The following is a 14,446-nucleotide window of genomic DNA, read 5'->3' as shown; positions in this document are numbered from 1 at the left end:
GGTGGGGCAAGCTATGCTACAGTGATTTTCTGTTTACCTAATTGTTTAGCGTCTGAGGAGTTTCACTTCTTTCTCGTGGGTTCTGTCTGCAGAAGGCGGCACTGACTCTCACAGTGAAGAATCGGATTCAGATTTATCAGACGTGCCGGAGTTGGACTCCGATATTGAGCAAGAAACGCAAATCAATTACGATCGCCAGGTCAGTCTGCAGAACGATTTGAACTTCTCCAGTCACCTTGGTGTGTCATTGGGCGGGGCCATCGCACCACACACACACACACACACGACTGCTGTCGGGCAGAAGACACACATACGGAGAATCTCCCAGTTCTTGCCTTTCAATGCAGGTTACAAAGTGGCGTTAATCAGTTAGAAGCTTGAAACGTGGTCGGTTTCAAAGCTGGATCCGTCCATCTGGGAGGTTCTGCCTCCCAGTACCTGTGGCTTCTGAGTTCTCCCTTTCTTACAGAAACACTTGCAGTAAAGCCACAGGGGGCATTTCCTAGCAGATCCCTGAAGCCCAGGTAGTCCTGGTTTCTCTCTCCACACCCCAACGGCCATCCTCATTTAAAGTAAAATCCTGGACACAGTGTGCACGGCTTCTCCGGCCGGAGGCCCCTCTGGCAGACAAGTCAGGCAACTACATCCACCTTGGGTCTTGGGGTTTTTTAGCAGACACACAATTTAAGTGATAGTGCGTTCCAGAAAAGAGCCATCTCCCAGGGCCACCGGGGCACATGGCACCGTGCTATGGTGGTAACCCCCAAACCAAAAGCCAGGGCCAGTGAGTCAATACCCACTCATAGTGAGCCTCCGGGCGAGGTGGGCGTCTGAGACTGTCACTCTCAGGAGGAGGGGGTCACAGGAAAGGACTGGTCCGGAACTCCTGCCCGCACTCACTCTGCCATAGCCTGACAGCAGAGGGAATGAAGCCTGAGTAGAGGGAGTGGAGCACGTGAGGGAGGAAGAAGGAGCCGTTTTCTGCATTGAGAAGTTTGGATTTAACAAAATGGCCTTCTCAGAAGAAGGGAAAGGCTGCTCTGTCGAAGTCTCGGCCTAGCATTCTCTCCCAGGCTTGTATTTCCAGAGCTTCTCATATGGTGTCTACTTTATGGTCAGAATGTTCCTGCTCCCCTGGAGCAAAGGACTGTTGGCCCACTCGGCAGACAGAAGTTAAGGTGCACAGGGGTTAGGAGACCGGTTCATATAAAGCCCCAGACATGCCACAGCTAGAATGCAGGACCAGACGGTGACTCCTGGATTCACTGGCCACGTCAAACGCTTAGTCCGCCATCCAGCTCACGGCAACCCCCAGGCCAGAGGGGAACATCCCCTTAGGGTCCCCATGGCTCTAAACCTTCAGAGCGGCTGCTGGGCTGCTAACTGGTGGGTAGCAACCCAACTCTTGGCCTGTTACAAATAAAAATAAGAAAACGCTTCTTTACATTCCTCTTCCCTGAAAGGCCATCTCGTGTTGGTTTTGTTCAGAGAGAAACCCACGCAGTATCTTCTGGAAGCTGAAGCAGGCCCGGCCTGCTGAGAGCATCAAGACAAGGTCGCGATGTGTCTGAAATCTGAAGACAGACTCTGCTTCCCTTCCAGGTTTACAAAGAAGATCTACCTCAGCTGAAGCAGCAGCGTAAGGAGAAGACCCGCGCGGGGCCCTTCCTCAAACGAGAAAAGGCTCCTGAGGAGAGCCTGAAACTCCAGTTCATACACGGGTAGGCGGCCATTTGCGCCCTGACGAGGGCGCCCCTCTGTCTCTGCCGAGCCTGACAGCAGCGTGACAAGGCCCAGTGGCCCCACGCCTCAGTCCTCTCACACTGTGTCTTCAGTGTGGCTCATACTTTCAGTGGCTCTGTCCAGGCTCTCCAGTTGGTATTCTGTGGCTGTGACCGTCCTTGGGCGTCTCAGCCCTCATGTGCCTCTGTGGCACACGTGTTGTGCACACTGGGTGCCAGTTCTCTTCTTCCTCCGCCCCTGACATACCCCGTTCCACCCCCAGGGCTGCACACTAGGACAGTGGTTTCTTTGAGCATTTCTTCTTTGAATCCTGCAAAATCTTATGCACCCTTGCACATTCTGAATAGATATATCTAAGCATTTGCATCATAGCTTTTCATCTTTGTGGCGAATATCGAACCTGGTGCATTCTAAACACAGGAGTTGTCTAAGCGGACCCTGTGCAACCCAAGTGTCAAAGAGATTCGCGCTTCTCCATGGCGCACCTTGAAACCCAACGGACAGGGCTGCCGGGGTGGGGGACGTGTTACTTCATTTGCATTTCTCCTCGCACGTACTCCCGATTCCATTCTCCTCTACATTTTACCTGGATGTGATATTTTTATGTTTGAACGTCTTTTCTCGATTGCTCTATTATACCTCTACAAGGAAACAAGTCTCTGAGTTGAATTTAAAGTTATTTCTTATCGCCATAGCACTGACTGCTGAACAGGGTGGTAGTCCCAGGCAAACGTCATGTTTCAGTATTTGCAGTGTTATTCATCTGAGTGGAGATGTGTTGAAAGTAGCAAGTGGGTGATGTGTTGGGCTGCAAACTAACTACAATCTCAGCGGTTCGAGCCCACCAATCACTCCACAGGAGAGAGATGAGGCTTTCTGCGTCTGCAGAGATCTCCCAACCAGACGCCCCAGGAGCAGTTCCAGTCTGTCCCAGTAGGTCTCTGTATCAAAATGAATTCGCTGCAGTGAGGCTTTTTTTTTTTTAATTAGTGCAAAATAGATGCCAGATTTTCAAGGCTTAGTGTGAACAAATATGAAATGTTTCATTTAAAATGTTCTATGTGGATTACATGTTGAAATGATAGCTCACCACCATCAAGCCGATGCCCACCCATAGCGACCCGTAGAACGAGGGAGTAGAAAGCCTGGTCTTTCTCCCTAGGAGTGGTGGGTGGTTTCAAACTGCTGACCTTGCAGATTTCAGCCCAATGTGTATCCATTATGTCCTCGGGGCTCCGTAGGTCTTAGATATAGTGAGTTAAAATGTTACTCAAATAAGCTTCATTGGTTCCTTTTTATTTATTTATTTTTTTAATGTGGGAGTAGAAGACTTTAGATTATATATACGACTCACATGTTTTTTTTCCAAATCATTTTATTGGGGACTCATACAGCTCTCATAACAATTGTCAAACACAATTATACATTTGTTGCCATCATCATTTTCAAAACATTTTCTTTCTACTTGAGCCCTAGGTATCAGCTCATTTTGCCTGCCTTCCGTACACTCTGTCCCTCATGGATCCTTGATAATTTATCTTTTTTTTTCATGTCTTACACTGACCACTGTTTCCCTTCACCCATTTTTCTGTTGTCCGTTCCCCGGGAGGGGGGTTATATGTAGATCATTGTGATCAGTTCCCCCCTCTCTCCTTCCACCTTCCCCTTTCCCTCCTGGTATCGCTACTCTCATTATTGGTCCTGAGGGGTTTATGTGTCCTGGATTCCCAGCGTTTCCAGCTCTTATCTGTAGCCGACCGGTCAATTAAGTTTCACCCATTTTGTCCAAAGCGGAGAAATGGGAATCCCTTGACTTGCAAAGGGAGGAGTCCTTTGCCGGGTGTTAGAGTCCACGTTCCACACCTGCAGGTTGGCTGTGATGGGCCCCTGGGCCAGGCTCCCAGGGAGGTTCTGCAGCCCATGGTGATCGCCACCGTAAGACTGGGCGGCCACTGTGAAAGGGGAGGCGTGGGGGAGCGCCCTCCTGCGCCTCACCCCCAGCACCCCCAGACTGACGGTTGTTCAGGGAGTGCCTGCACTAGCTAAGGATCCGAAAATGGGTTCTGTGAAGACGATGGGTGCTGGTGTGCCCCTTACAAAGTCACCACCGGCCCTCAGAGGGCCTTGCAGAGAGGTGCCTGCAGAGAGGACCCCTGGGTGCACACGTCCACGTCCCCCTGTGAGCGTGGCCTCCACCGACCCCTGCCCCGTTCACCCGTGCTCTGATTAACGGCCGGCCGTCTTAGGTGTGTATGTGCTGCAGTTACAGGGGCTACGACTGTAGAAACAACCTCTTCTACACACAAGCCGGGGAGGTGGTGTACCACGTGGCCGCCGTGGCGGTGGTGTACAGCAGGCAGCAGCACTCCCAGAGGCTGTACCTGGGCCACGACGACGACATCCTGTGCCTGACCATCCACCCAGTGAAGGACTGCGTGGCCACCGGGCAGGTAGGTGGTGTCTTCTGAGGGCGAGGCCGTTCGTTTTCAATCCGGCTCACCGTTTAGAAAGGCAAGGCATGCCCGGTAGCCTGTGGCAGGGGACAAGGAGCAGAAGATTCCAGGACTGCTGGCCCTTCCATGAGGACGGGAGAATCCACCAGCGTGTTCTCACTCTGCCGGGAAGCATCCGAGGTCTGACTAGGGGCCTAGCTAAGTCTAACGTAGGCTGCGTTCCACCGACTGTCTACCTGTTTTCTCATCACTGCCCAGGACACCTAGCACCCTGTTAAATGTGTGTTGCACGAATCACTCTTAATGCGGGTGGTACAAACGGTTCATGGGCTTGGCTGCCAACCGAGGGGTTGGAGATTCAAGTCCACCAGAGGAAATCTGGAAGAAAGAGCCGGCAGGCCCGGCAGAAGTTGCTTCCAGTCTCGGTTCTCTCACCGGGTCGACTGGCTGCCCTGGTGACAACATCTAGTGTCCAGTTCATTGTGGAACAGCAAGCCATGTGAGTCAGGCTCATGTGCCGAGGAATGCCACGCTCGGAGCCGAGTTATCTTGACAATGCCTACGCTGTGGATTCCAGTCTGCAACTGGAAAGTTTGTAAGGAGGACGAGTCAATTTAGGACACAAGGAACCTAAAAAATAAAATGAAAAGAAAACAAAGAGTCTGTTCGACTCGGGTTTACTGTCTCCCAGGAAAGCAGTAAGTTTGCAGAGGCTGCTGCTGTAGGTGGCGGCGAGTCAGTAGGATTAAAAACAGTATCTGTTAATTTTTGTTGTATATTTTTACATTCAAGATTTTAATTTTAGATCATTCTTTTCTCCAAGGTTAGAGTACATTTTGATTCACTTTCCTCTTGGACTTGTAACTGGAATCTCTAACCGGCAAATTCTAACTTTAAAAGTGAGCAAAAAAAAGCGAGCCTCTTCACTAGCAACTTGTAGTGATGGCTCCGTAGGCCGGAGCAGCAGTGCTCAGCATCATGAGCTGTCGCTCATGGTGGCCTTGGGTACAAAGGAAGGAAACGTGCCCAGTCCTGCACCACCCTCACGGTGGCTCTCCCGCGCCAGCCCAGTGATGCATCCCCTGTGTCAACCCCTCTTGTCACAGGTGCCCGGTACGAGCTGTCATTAGGAAAGTAGACCCTACGGCAACACTACTACGATAGCTAGCACCGTCTATGACAATGGTTGACATTAGGAAAGACTCACTCCCCCAGGTTTTGGTAAAGGATACAGAACTTGGCAGATAAGGGGCAGAAGTCTTCTGAAGGGGGTAATCGGGCGCGTGCTGACACCCATGGATGAGCTGGAATGCTGGAAAGGAGCAGTCTCCACAAGTGCACATTTCTGGGGAGAAGGGTCCGTAGCTGATAAGAGGGTGGTAATTGTCCCAAGAGAAGAGCTGATGCTGGAAACCTTTCCCATCCAAGTGAAAACAAGACCCCCAGTCTGGCCAGCTGGCGCTGGTGAGTTTGATGAGTCATTGACCAGTGTTTTGCTCTTAGGAGCAGAAAATGCTTGGCTGGTGTCTATTTAATAATACTCCTCTAGCCAGGAAACGCAGAGACAGTGACTGCTGTTTCTGTGCAGTCCCCCCCGGAGAGACACTGCCTTCGGCCCTGGGGTGGGCGGGAGGCAGGCCAGCATGCCAGGGCCGCTCTCAGCAGGCCTGGGCCCCAGATTCTGCCCAGTTCTGTGCGTAGATTTGTGCCCCAGCTCCACTCTGGGAGTCATCTCGTCCCGCAGGCACGTGTCCCCTCCACGTGAGGAAGACACTTTAGATGACTACTTCTCCCTGTTGCCGGGACGGGGGTGATTTCCCAGCCCCATGCCATCAAGTCGATTCCGACTGGTCACTCACGCCTACCGTGCATTCCCACCCATGGTGACCCCTAAGGACAGCGTGGAACTAACTGCCTCTGGGTTTCCATGACTTGCTCTTGATGGGCCTAGAGAGCCTCCTCTTTGTTCCTCAGGAGGGGCTGGTGGCTTTGAACCGCTGATCTTGCAGCCCAATGCACAGCTCACTATTCCACGAGAGCTCCTTTCTGATGCGTAGTAACCCCAGCAAGGGCTTTTTTTATAGGAGCAGAGAGCCTCATTTTTCTCCCGTAGAGAGGTTGGTGGTTTTGAACCAGCAGCCCTTTGGTTGACAATTCAGTGCTTAGCTGATGGCTCCACCAAGACTCTTTCGACACCCACTGCCACAGAGTTGATTCCGCCTCATGCCCATGGAAAATGGAATGAAAAGACACTGGCATCTTCCCATTAGTATTTGAAGTCCCCTGTATCCCTCTAAGACAGTGGTTCTCAACCTGTGGGGTCGCGACCCCTTTGTGGGTCAAACGACCCTTTCACAGGGGTCACCCGGTTCATAACAGTAGCAACATGATAGTGATGAAGTAGCAACGAAAATAATTTTATGGTTGGGGTCACCACCACATGAGGAACTGTATGAAAGGGTCGCCGCATGAGGAAGGTTGAGAACCATGCTCTAAGAGAACTCGCTTTACTGGCAGACAGTGAAGCCATCAGGCTGCCATTTCCCTGGGGGAGCTTCCCAGGGGGCCAGGCCTTCCTGAGGTGGGTGGGACCATGGAGATGGGCACCAGAACCCTGTGGGTGGTGCCAGCACAGCTGCGGATGATTCCTAGGCTGAGTCGAATCTGTGGGGTTGACAAGGCAGAACAAGGGGCAGCAGCAAAGGCCCGTGGGGGTCTGCGTCTTCACAACCCACGGCCCACCGGCCCTGCTCCCGCCCACCTTGATGCTCTCTGTGCCTCCGTTTCTCGTGTGGAAACGAGCGGGGCCGGGCGAGGGGCTTCGGTGGCTCCTCTGCTCTCGAATCATGTGCGTCTGGTGCTGGGGAGCACCTGGCCCTGAAGAGCTGACCCAACGGGACGCCGATGTACAAGGAGCTGACGCAGCCTCCTCTTGTTGCAGGTCGGAAGGGATGCGGCCATTCACGTGTGGGACACGCAGACGCTGAAGTGCCTGTCGCTCTTGAAGGGGCAGCACCAGCGAGGGGTGTGCGCGCTGGACTTCTCAGGTGAGCCACGGCTTCCGCCACGCGGGCCCACGGGCACGGTCTGCTTCCCCCTCTGTCCCTGTGTTCCGTCTAGAATGGAGGGCCCCTCCCTGCCTTATGGGTGAAGTAGCCCTGTCTGCTACTCAGTTTGGATGTAGACTGGCCCTCGGAAGGGCTGCAGAGCCTCCGTGGAAAGAGGTGGGATGAGACAACGATGGAAGTTTTCCACGGATTTTTTTAAGCTCCGCTGTTCATGGGAATGCCTCATCAGAGGGAAAACATGGCTTTTAGACAACACCCTGCCGTGCGATCCCTCGCTGTGTGGCTCGGGTGGACCCTGCAGGACAGAGTGGAACTGCCCCGTGAGTGCCAGAGGCTGTCCTTTCCGGGAGCAGAGCGCCTTCTTTTTCGTCCACAGAGAGGTGGGTGGTTTTGAACTGCTGACCTGGTGGGCAGCCCGGTGTGTGCTTGGCTGCAGTAACAGACAGACCACGAGGGGGCGGGGAGGGCTTTAACAAAGAGATGTCTTTCCCCCCAGGCCAGGAAGCTACAGGCTGGCACCCAGTTCAGGGTGCCAGCTCTAGTGTAAACTGTCTCTCTGTGGTCTCTGCGGGCAGGTCCTCGTCTCTTTGAGCTCTGTTCCTGGGTGGCCTTCCTGTGGCTGACACCTCTCTTCTCCCCTCTCCGTTTCCTTCACTTGCTCGTTTGATCTCTTTCACATCTCAGAGATGGATGCAGGACGCTCCCTGCACTCACCCTGCCTCATGAACTCGATAGGGACACCCCTTGCCCAGTGGGGTTACCCCAGGCAAAGAGCTGAGGGGGCACAAGGCATGGGGGGGACACAAGTCTGTCTGTAACGCTCCCCGCCCTCCTCCTGGCTCCCAAATCATCTCCGGATCTCCCGTGTCCTGCCTTTGCTCAAGCGATTTGACACCCAGAGCAGCTTTGCTGGTGACAGCCTGCCTCACAGAGGCCTGCCGCTGACTCAGTGTCCATCTCGGCCTGAATGCGCGCTTTCGAGCCCAACACGCGGAGTTCAGGGAAGACTTGGCGGAAACATTGGGGAGTGGGAAATAAGACTTCGTGTTGAAAAAAATAGGACTGACGTTTTCACTGACTTGGTTGAAAACTTGGAAAAACAGCACCCCCCAAACGTTACGGGGTGCACATCCTTCTCTGCTGAGTGGGGCTGGCCAGCAGCCTGTGCATGGGACAGACCAGGGCTTTCGCTGGGGCTCGAGAATGAGCACCTGTCCAAGCAGATGTTTTTGATCATTTTATTGGGGACTCTTGCTACATGCCATACATCCATTGTATCAAGCATCTCTGTACATAGGTTGCCATCATCATTGAGTCCTTAGTATGGAGATTTTTAATTAGACCAGTTGTGGAAACTAAATTTGTAGACAAAAATTCTAAACTTTCTATAGAGCACTGATGTGTGTGTCAGTGATAAGCCTCATTTAAGTGTTGCATAGGTACGTTGTATATGTTAGTGCTAAGCCTCACTTAAGTGTTTCTTCCGTACACTGTATATATTAGTGCTAAGCCTCATTTAAGTGTTTCATCCATACGCTGTGTGTGTTAGTGCTAAGCCTCATTTAAGTGTTGCATCCGTACGCTGCGTGTGTCAGTACTAAGCCTCATTTAAGTGTTTCATCCATATGCTGTGTGTGTTAGTGCTAAGCCTATTTAAGTGTTTCTTCCGTACGTTGTGTGTGTTAGTGCTAAGCCTCATTTAAGTGTTGCATCCGTACGCTGCGTGTGTCAGTGCTAAGCCTATTTAAGTGTTGCATCCGTACGCTGCGTGTGTCAGTACTAAGCCTCATTTAAGTGTTGCATCCGTACGCTGCGTGTGTCAGTGCCAAGCCTATTTAAGTGTTGCGTCCGTACGCTGCGTGTGTCAGTACTAAGCCTCATTTAAGTGTTGCATCCGTACGCTGCGTGTGTCAGTGCTAAGCTTATTTAAGTGTTGCATCCGTACGCTGCGTGTGTCAGTGCTAAGCCTATTTAAGTATTGCGTCGTACGCTGTGTAGCATCAGTCCCTGGCTTCTCTGACTTCACAGCCTCCACCTCTCAGTCTTCATTCGTCTTCTCCTTGTCCGAGGCCTCGCTCGCTCTCATCTGTGCCAGCGCCCTACTCTCTCTGAGCTCATGCCCATCTCTCTCCGTCCTTCTCACCTCCGGTCACCAGCGACTCTCTTGGCAGGACATTCCCAGCCTCCCGTGATCTGGCCTTGACCTGCCCTGGCATTAGGTTGTACCTATGGACCTTTTCATGCCCTGTACCTCTACCTGTCCGGTGCGGAGCCCTGGTGGGGAGGGGTACTTACTCCGTGGGCTGCTTACTCCAAGGTCAGCAGCTGGAGATCACCGGTGGCTCTGTGGGAGAAAGAGGCGGCTTTCTCAGAGCTACAATCTCAGAACCCCCGGGGGCAGGTCTACCCTGTGCTACAGGGTCGCTGTGAGTCCACGAGACCTCACCCCAATGGCCGTGGGTCTGTGGGAGTTTAATCAGGCCTCTCCGAGGTCCTGCCTCCCCTTGTTGCCTGTGTGCCTTTGCTCAGACTGGCCTCGGACGTCTGGTCAAGTCCTCCCAGCCGTTAGGCCCCCACAGAACGCTGTGTCCTCCATCCTTCCAGGCGGATCTGACCTGAGCTTCCTGCGTCGACTTCACCTGCTGTTGTCCTTGCTCTCAGGGCCCCCAGAAGAGCCCACGTGTGGCTGTCTGTGGCTGCCCCTCAGATACCCTTCACACCCAGTCCCCTCCCTGGGCAGCAGGGCCACCCCTCTGACACTCACTGCTGCGGCCTTGGCCGTGACTTAGGAAGTGCAGGCGAATGACTGCAGGAGTCGAAGGCGTGGAGATGTGGTTAGTGCCCATGTCTGTGTCTCACAAACACTACAATCTTGCACGCTACACCAGACCACCCTTTGGTCTTGACCTCATCCCTGGCCAAGGCACATGATGCAGTCTTGTTGCTGTGGTTGTTGGTTTTTTGGTAGCATGCATCTGCTCACACGCTGTGCACTACGATGCAAATGTGAGTCGTTACCTCTGTCGTAGAAGTGATCTCGCCTGGGCATTTTTTATGAGCCCTGAATAGGGGGACCAAATCATAATTGATTAAAAAAATTTTTCTTTCTAATTTCCCCTTGACGTGGACATTAAACGCCTCAGAATTATTTCTGTGCCGTGCCACAAAACATCCCTGATCAGTACGTACTGTGGCCGCAGAGCTGCGAAAAGGCAGGACGGGAAGGGAAGCTCTAGCGACTGGCAGGAAACGAGAGCGTTTCAGAGCTGCGGTCGAGCCTCCACCGGAGGGAGTGAAGCCTTGAGAGAAATGAAGAGCGGCCAGTGGCAGTTCTCAGAGGCGTGCTCCCCTTGCGGTTCCCGAGGTGGTCTGAGGGCGCCGTCACCTCCGACTGGCAGGAGGGGCAGAACTGTGAGCACCGGCGGGTGGGCCGGGGGGAAGTCTGGGGTCAAAACATGGTCCCAATAACAGTCGTGCGCCCTGAGCTCACCAAAGAGCATAAAATCGGGGGGGAAATAAACAGGTGTCTTGAAAGTGAAGGTGCTGTGCTCCAAGAAGGATGTATTAAATATAGCCGTGCAGATGAGAAAACTGCACAATATTGAAGTAACGGATGCACAGAAGAGACAATGACTATTTTATGAAAATTGAAGAAAAACTGTATATGGCCTTAATGCCCCCTTCCCTCAGAGCACCCATCGGCATCTCCCCTCTTCACCCTCCTCCTGCCCAGTGTCACCGCCCATTGACGCTCAGTGTGAGGACCCCTAGGGAGATGGTTGCGATTCCTGCCCAGCAGTCAATCCTGGAAACCGGGAGAACCTGCCAAGGAAAATGCTGAGAGAAACATCATCAGCTCATGCCAAGAGCTAGGGCAGCGGTTCTCAACCTTCTCGTGCCGCGGCCCTTTCATACGGCTCCTCGTGTGGTGACCCCCAACCATGAAATGATTTCCGTTGCTACTTCATCACTGTCATTTTGCTACAGCTATGAATTGGGCGACCCTTGTGAAAGGGTCGTTTGACCCCCAGTGGGGTCACGACCCACAGGTTGAGAACTGGATTAGAGAAAAATAATAAATCTTATTGGTCATAGAAAAGCATGATCAATGCATGAAAGGAGAGTTGGCCCGATTTGAATCTTGGTACCGTTTAAGCAGAGCCCTGGTGACGCCGTGCTTACGAACTGAGCTGTGATCCACCGGCCGCTCCTCGGGAGAAAGACGGGCGTCCCCTCCCTAAGAGCGACAGTCTCGGAAACTCCCGGGGGCAGTTCTGCCCCCTCCCAGGTGGTCGCTGTGAGCCGCCATCGGCTCCGCAGCAGTGAGTCTGTGTGGGGGCTTCTCGAGTCCTGGTGGCAGCAGTGGTGACGAGCTTGGCTGCTCTCCTCAAGGTTGGCAGTTTGAACCCTGGCTGGAGAGAGAAGTGGAAGTCTGCTTCCATGAAGATGGTCACTTGTGGAGACCTGCAGGACAGGCCTACTCTGCCCTATAGAGTTGGTGTGAACTGAAACTGACTTAAGGGCAAGGGATTAAAAGGTATCAAAAGGTCAAAAACAAACAGTTATATCCGTGTGAAGGAGAGGGGTCCGAGTGGAGCCCAGAGCCCATCCACTGATAACTGGACATCCATTCCCTCACAGAAGGGACACACAGAAGGGACCATTCATTCAGGGCGCAGCATAGCACTGACGAAACTCACAATATCCCTCTAGTTCTTTAATGCTTCCTCCCCCCCACTATCATGGCCCCAGTTCCATCTTACAAATCCTGCAAGACTGGAATGTGTACACCGGTACAGATAAGTGCTTTCAACACACGGATTCCAGGACAGACAAACCCCTCAGAAACAGTAATCCGAGTAATGATTCCATGAGGGGGCTGGAAGAGAGAAGGGGGAACTGATAGCAATGATGGATATATAACACCGCCCACACACACGAGGGGAACAAATAACAAAAATGTGGGTGAAGGGATACAGCGGTCATTGTAAGATACGAAAAAATATATCAAAGGGCTCAAGTAGAAAGATAATGTTTTGAGAATGATGCTGGCAACATATGTACAAGCACACTTAATCTAATTGATTTATGGAGTATTGCAATATCTGCAAGAGCCCCCAATACTGTAAGAGCCCCCAATGATTGAATATCAGAAAATTAAGCATCGTGGCAGATCACGGATGTCACCGGGTGATGGCGTGGCCCCTTTGTTGTTGGATGCCATCCAGCTGGTTTTGAGGATCAAGGGGAATGGCCTCAGGACTTTCTGGGCTGTAATTTCTAAAGTCGATTTCCAGGACGTGTCCTGAGGACCCACGGGGTGGATTCAAACTGCCAGCCTTGCAGGGCCAGGCTCCTTGTTAGGGTGCCCAGGGCCCTGGGAGAGTTGGGAGCCTAGGTGGTGCAGGGCGTACAAGTCGGGCTGTGATCCCCATGGGTGGCAGTTTGAAACCACCAGCAGCTCTTGGAGAAAGACTGGGCTTTCTACTCCCGTCAGCAGTGACCGTGCTAGGGACCGGAAGGGGTCACGGCGAGGCAGCAGTGAGTCTGGAGTGTGTTTTATTTTGGCACTTTGGTGTTAGGTACGATCGAGTCCGTTCCGACCCAGTGCCACCCTGTACACAACCGAATGACACAGACCCAGCTGGGCATCCTCCCCCTTGTCCCCAGGCTCCAGTCCATGCTGCGGCCACCGTGTCAGCCCAGCCCGTCCAGGGCCTTCCTCGCTTCCGTTGCCTCTCTACCAAGCAGGAGGCCCTTCTCCAGTGACAGTCAGTGCAAGTCCGTGAGATGAAGCCCGCCAGCTCGCCTCTGAGGAGCACTCTGACCGTACTTCTTCTAAGACAGATCTGTCCGGCCTGTTAGCAGTCCGCAGGGCTCTCGGCCTAGTGCTGTTTCCGACTCCTGTGAACAGGCTAGCGTCACTTCCAACCCCTGACTCGGACTGAATAACTGAGCTTTGGGTTGGATCGCTCCAGGGTGCTGCCCTCTCTTTCCCTCCCTTTTCCTCCAGAAAAGAAGCAGGCCACCTTCGCCAGTCAGCTGAGGGAGGGTCCCTGACGCTTGAGGGTGGGACATTGCTTAGGACTTGGGCCGCAGTTGCCTGATTCCATTAATGAAAATACAGGAAGCCGACTTAACTCTGAATGTCAGATAAAGCACAAGTGATTTTCCAGTGGAAGCAATGTAATATCAGCCCATGGTGCATGTAATCTAAGTACCAGTGTGCAGTGTAATTATCTATACTGCATGGGACGCTGTTCTTTGTCATCTGAAATTCGAACCTCATAGGGCTTTCATTTTCTCTGTCAGCCCTAACTTGCGGCTGAGCCTCAGTCCACCTTTGGGGATAGCAGAGGACACCTCAAGTGCTCCGTGAAGGAGCGGCTGGTCAGCTCCTAGTTTCTTTACCCCAGCGGCTGCTCTCTCAAGTCAGAGAAGAAAAAGCAAATCAGAACAAGGCAAACACGCTGATTTCAAGCTGGTTACAGTTCACAGCGGCCCTGGCCTCGTGGGGCAGTGGGGAACTGCTGGGGAAGGGTGGCCACTGGCACCCGGCGGTCACTCCCAGAGGGTTGAGATGTGCCAGTCTGCTTCTAAACAGATGTGCAACCTTGCCACCCAGGGGGGGTCTTTCCCCTCAGTGGCAGGGTCGCTGTGAGTCAGAAGAACCTGCTGCCAGTCAACCCTGACTCACAGCGACCCCGTAGGGACAGCCTCCTCAACGCTAGAGAAATAAACAAATTACAGCGAATGACAAAAACACCCCAAACCCGATGCCAAGGGTCCATGCCACTCGGAGCGGCCCCGTAGGACAGAGCAAACCTCCTCCATGAGGTTCCCAGAGCCGTGGTTTCACAGAGGCTAATTGACACGCCTGCCTCCTTGGGGGCAGTGCTTGGCTTGGAATTGGCAACCTTTCAGTTATCAGGTGAGTGTCTGGCCACGTTGTCGCCCACGCTCTTAACTAAGTGATGGAAATCATTACATGTGGCTGTATGAAGCCTTCGTGGCATAGTGGTTACATGTCAGTGGTTACATGTCAGTGGTTACACGTAAGGTCGGCAGTTCGAAATCACCAGCCGCTCTGCAGGAGAGAGACAGGCTTTTATTCCCGCGGAGTTAGAGCCTCGGAGACTACAGGGCAGTTCTACCCTGTCCTGTAGGGTTGCCTGAGTCAGC

At 52.9% G+C, this 14,446-nt stretch overlaps 1 protein-coding gene across 1 annotated transcript in view; it reads left to right on the top strand.

Moving 5' to 3' along the window:
• The window catches only part of EML6 (EMAP like 6), a 188,246-nt gene that overhangs the window by 89,269 nt on the left and 84,531 nt on the right, over positions 1-14,446 (top strand). Inside the window, exons 12-15 of the mRNA XM_045294098.1 lie at positions 93-199; positions 1,603-1,721; positions 4,007-4,193; positions 7,138-7,243. Coding sequence (XP_045150033.1) covers positions 93-199; positions 1,603-1,721; positions 4,007-4,193; positions 7,138-7,243 — 519 coding nt within the window. The remainder of the gene's footprint in view (positions 1-92; positions 200-1,602; positions 1,722-4,006; positions 4,194-7,137; positions 7,244-14,446) is intronic.

This window comes from Echinops telfairi, unplaced genomic scaffold (assembly GCF_000313985.2).
Source record: "Echinops telfairi isolate 266 unplaced genomic scaffold, ASM31398v2 ScPeMD7_2573;HRSCAF=3158, whole genome shotgun sequence".
Classification (NCBI taxonomy): Eukaryota; Metazoa; Chordata; class Mammalia; order Afrosoricida; family Tenrecidae; genus Echinops; species Echinops telfairi.
The sequence above is the reverse complement of the archived record's forward strand: the minus strand, read 5'-3'. Positions and strand labels throughout refer to the sequence as shown.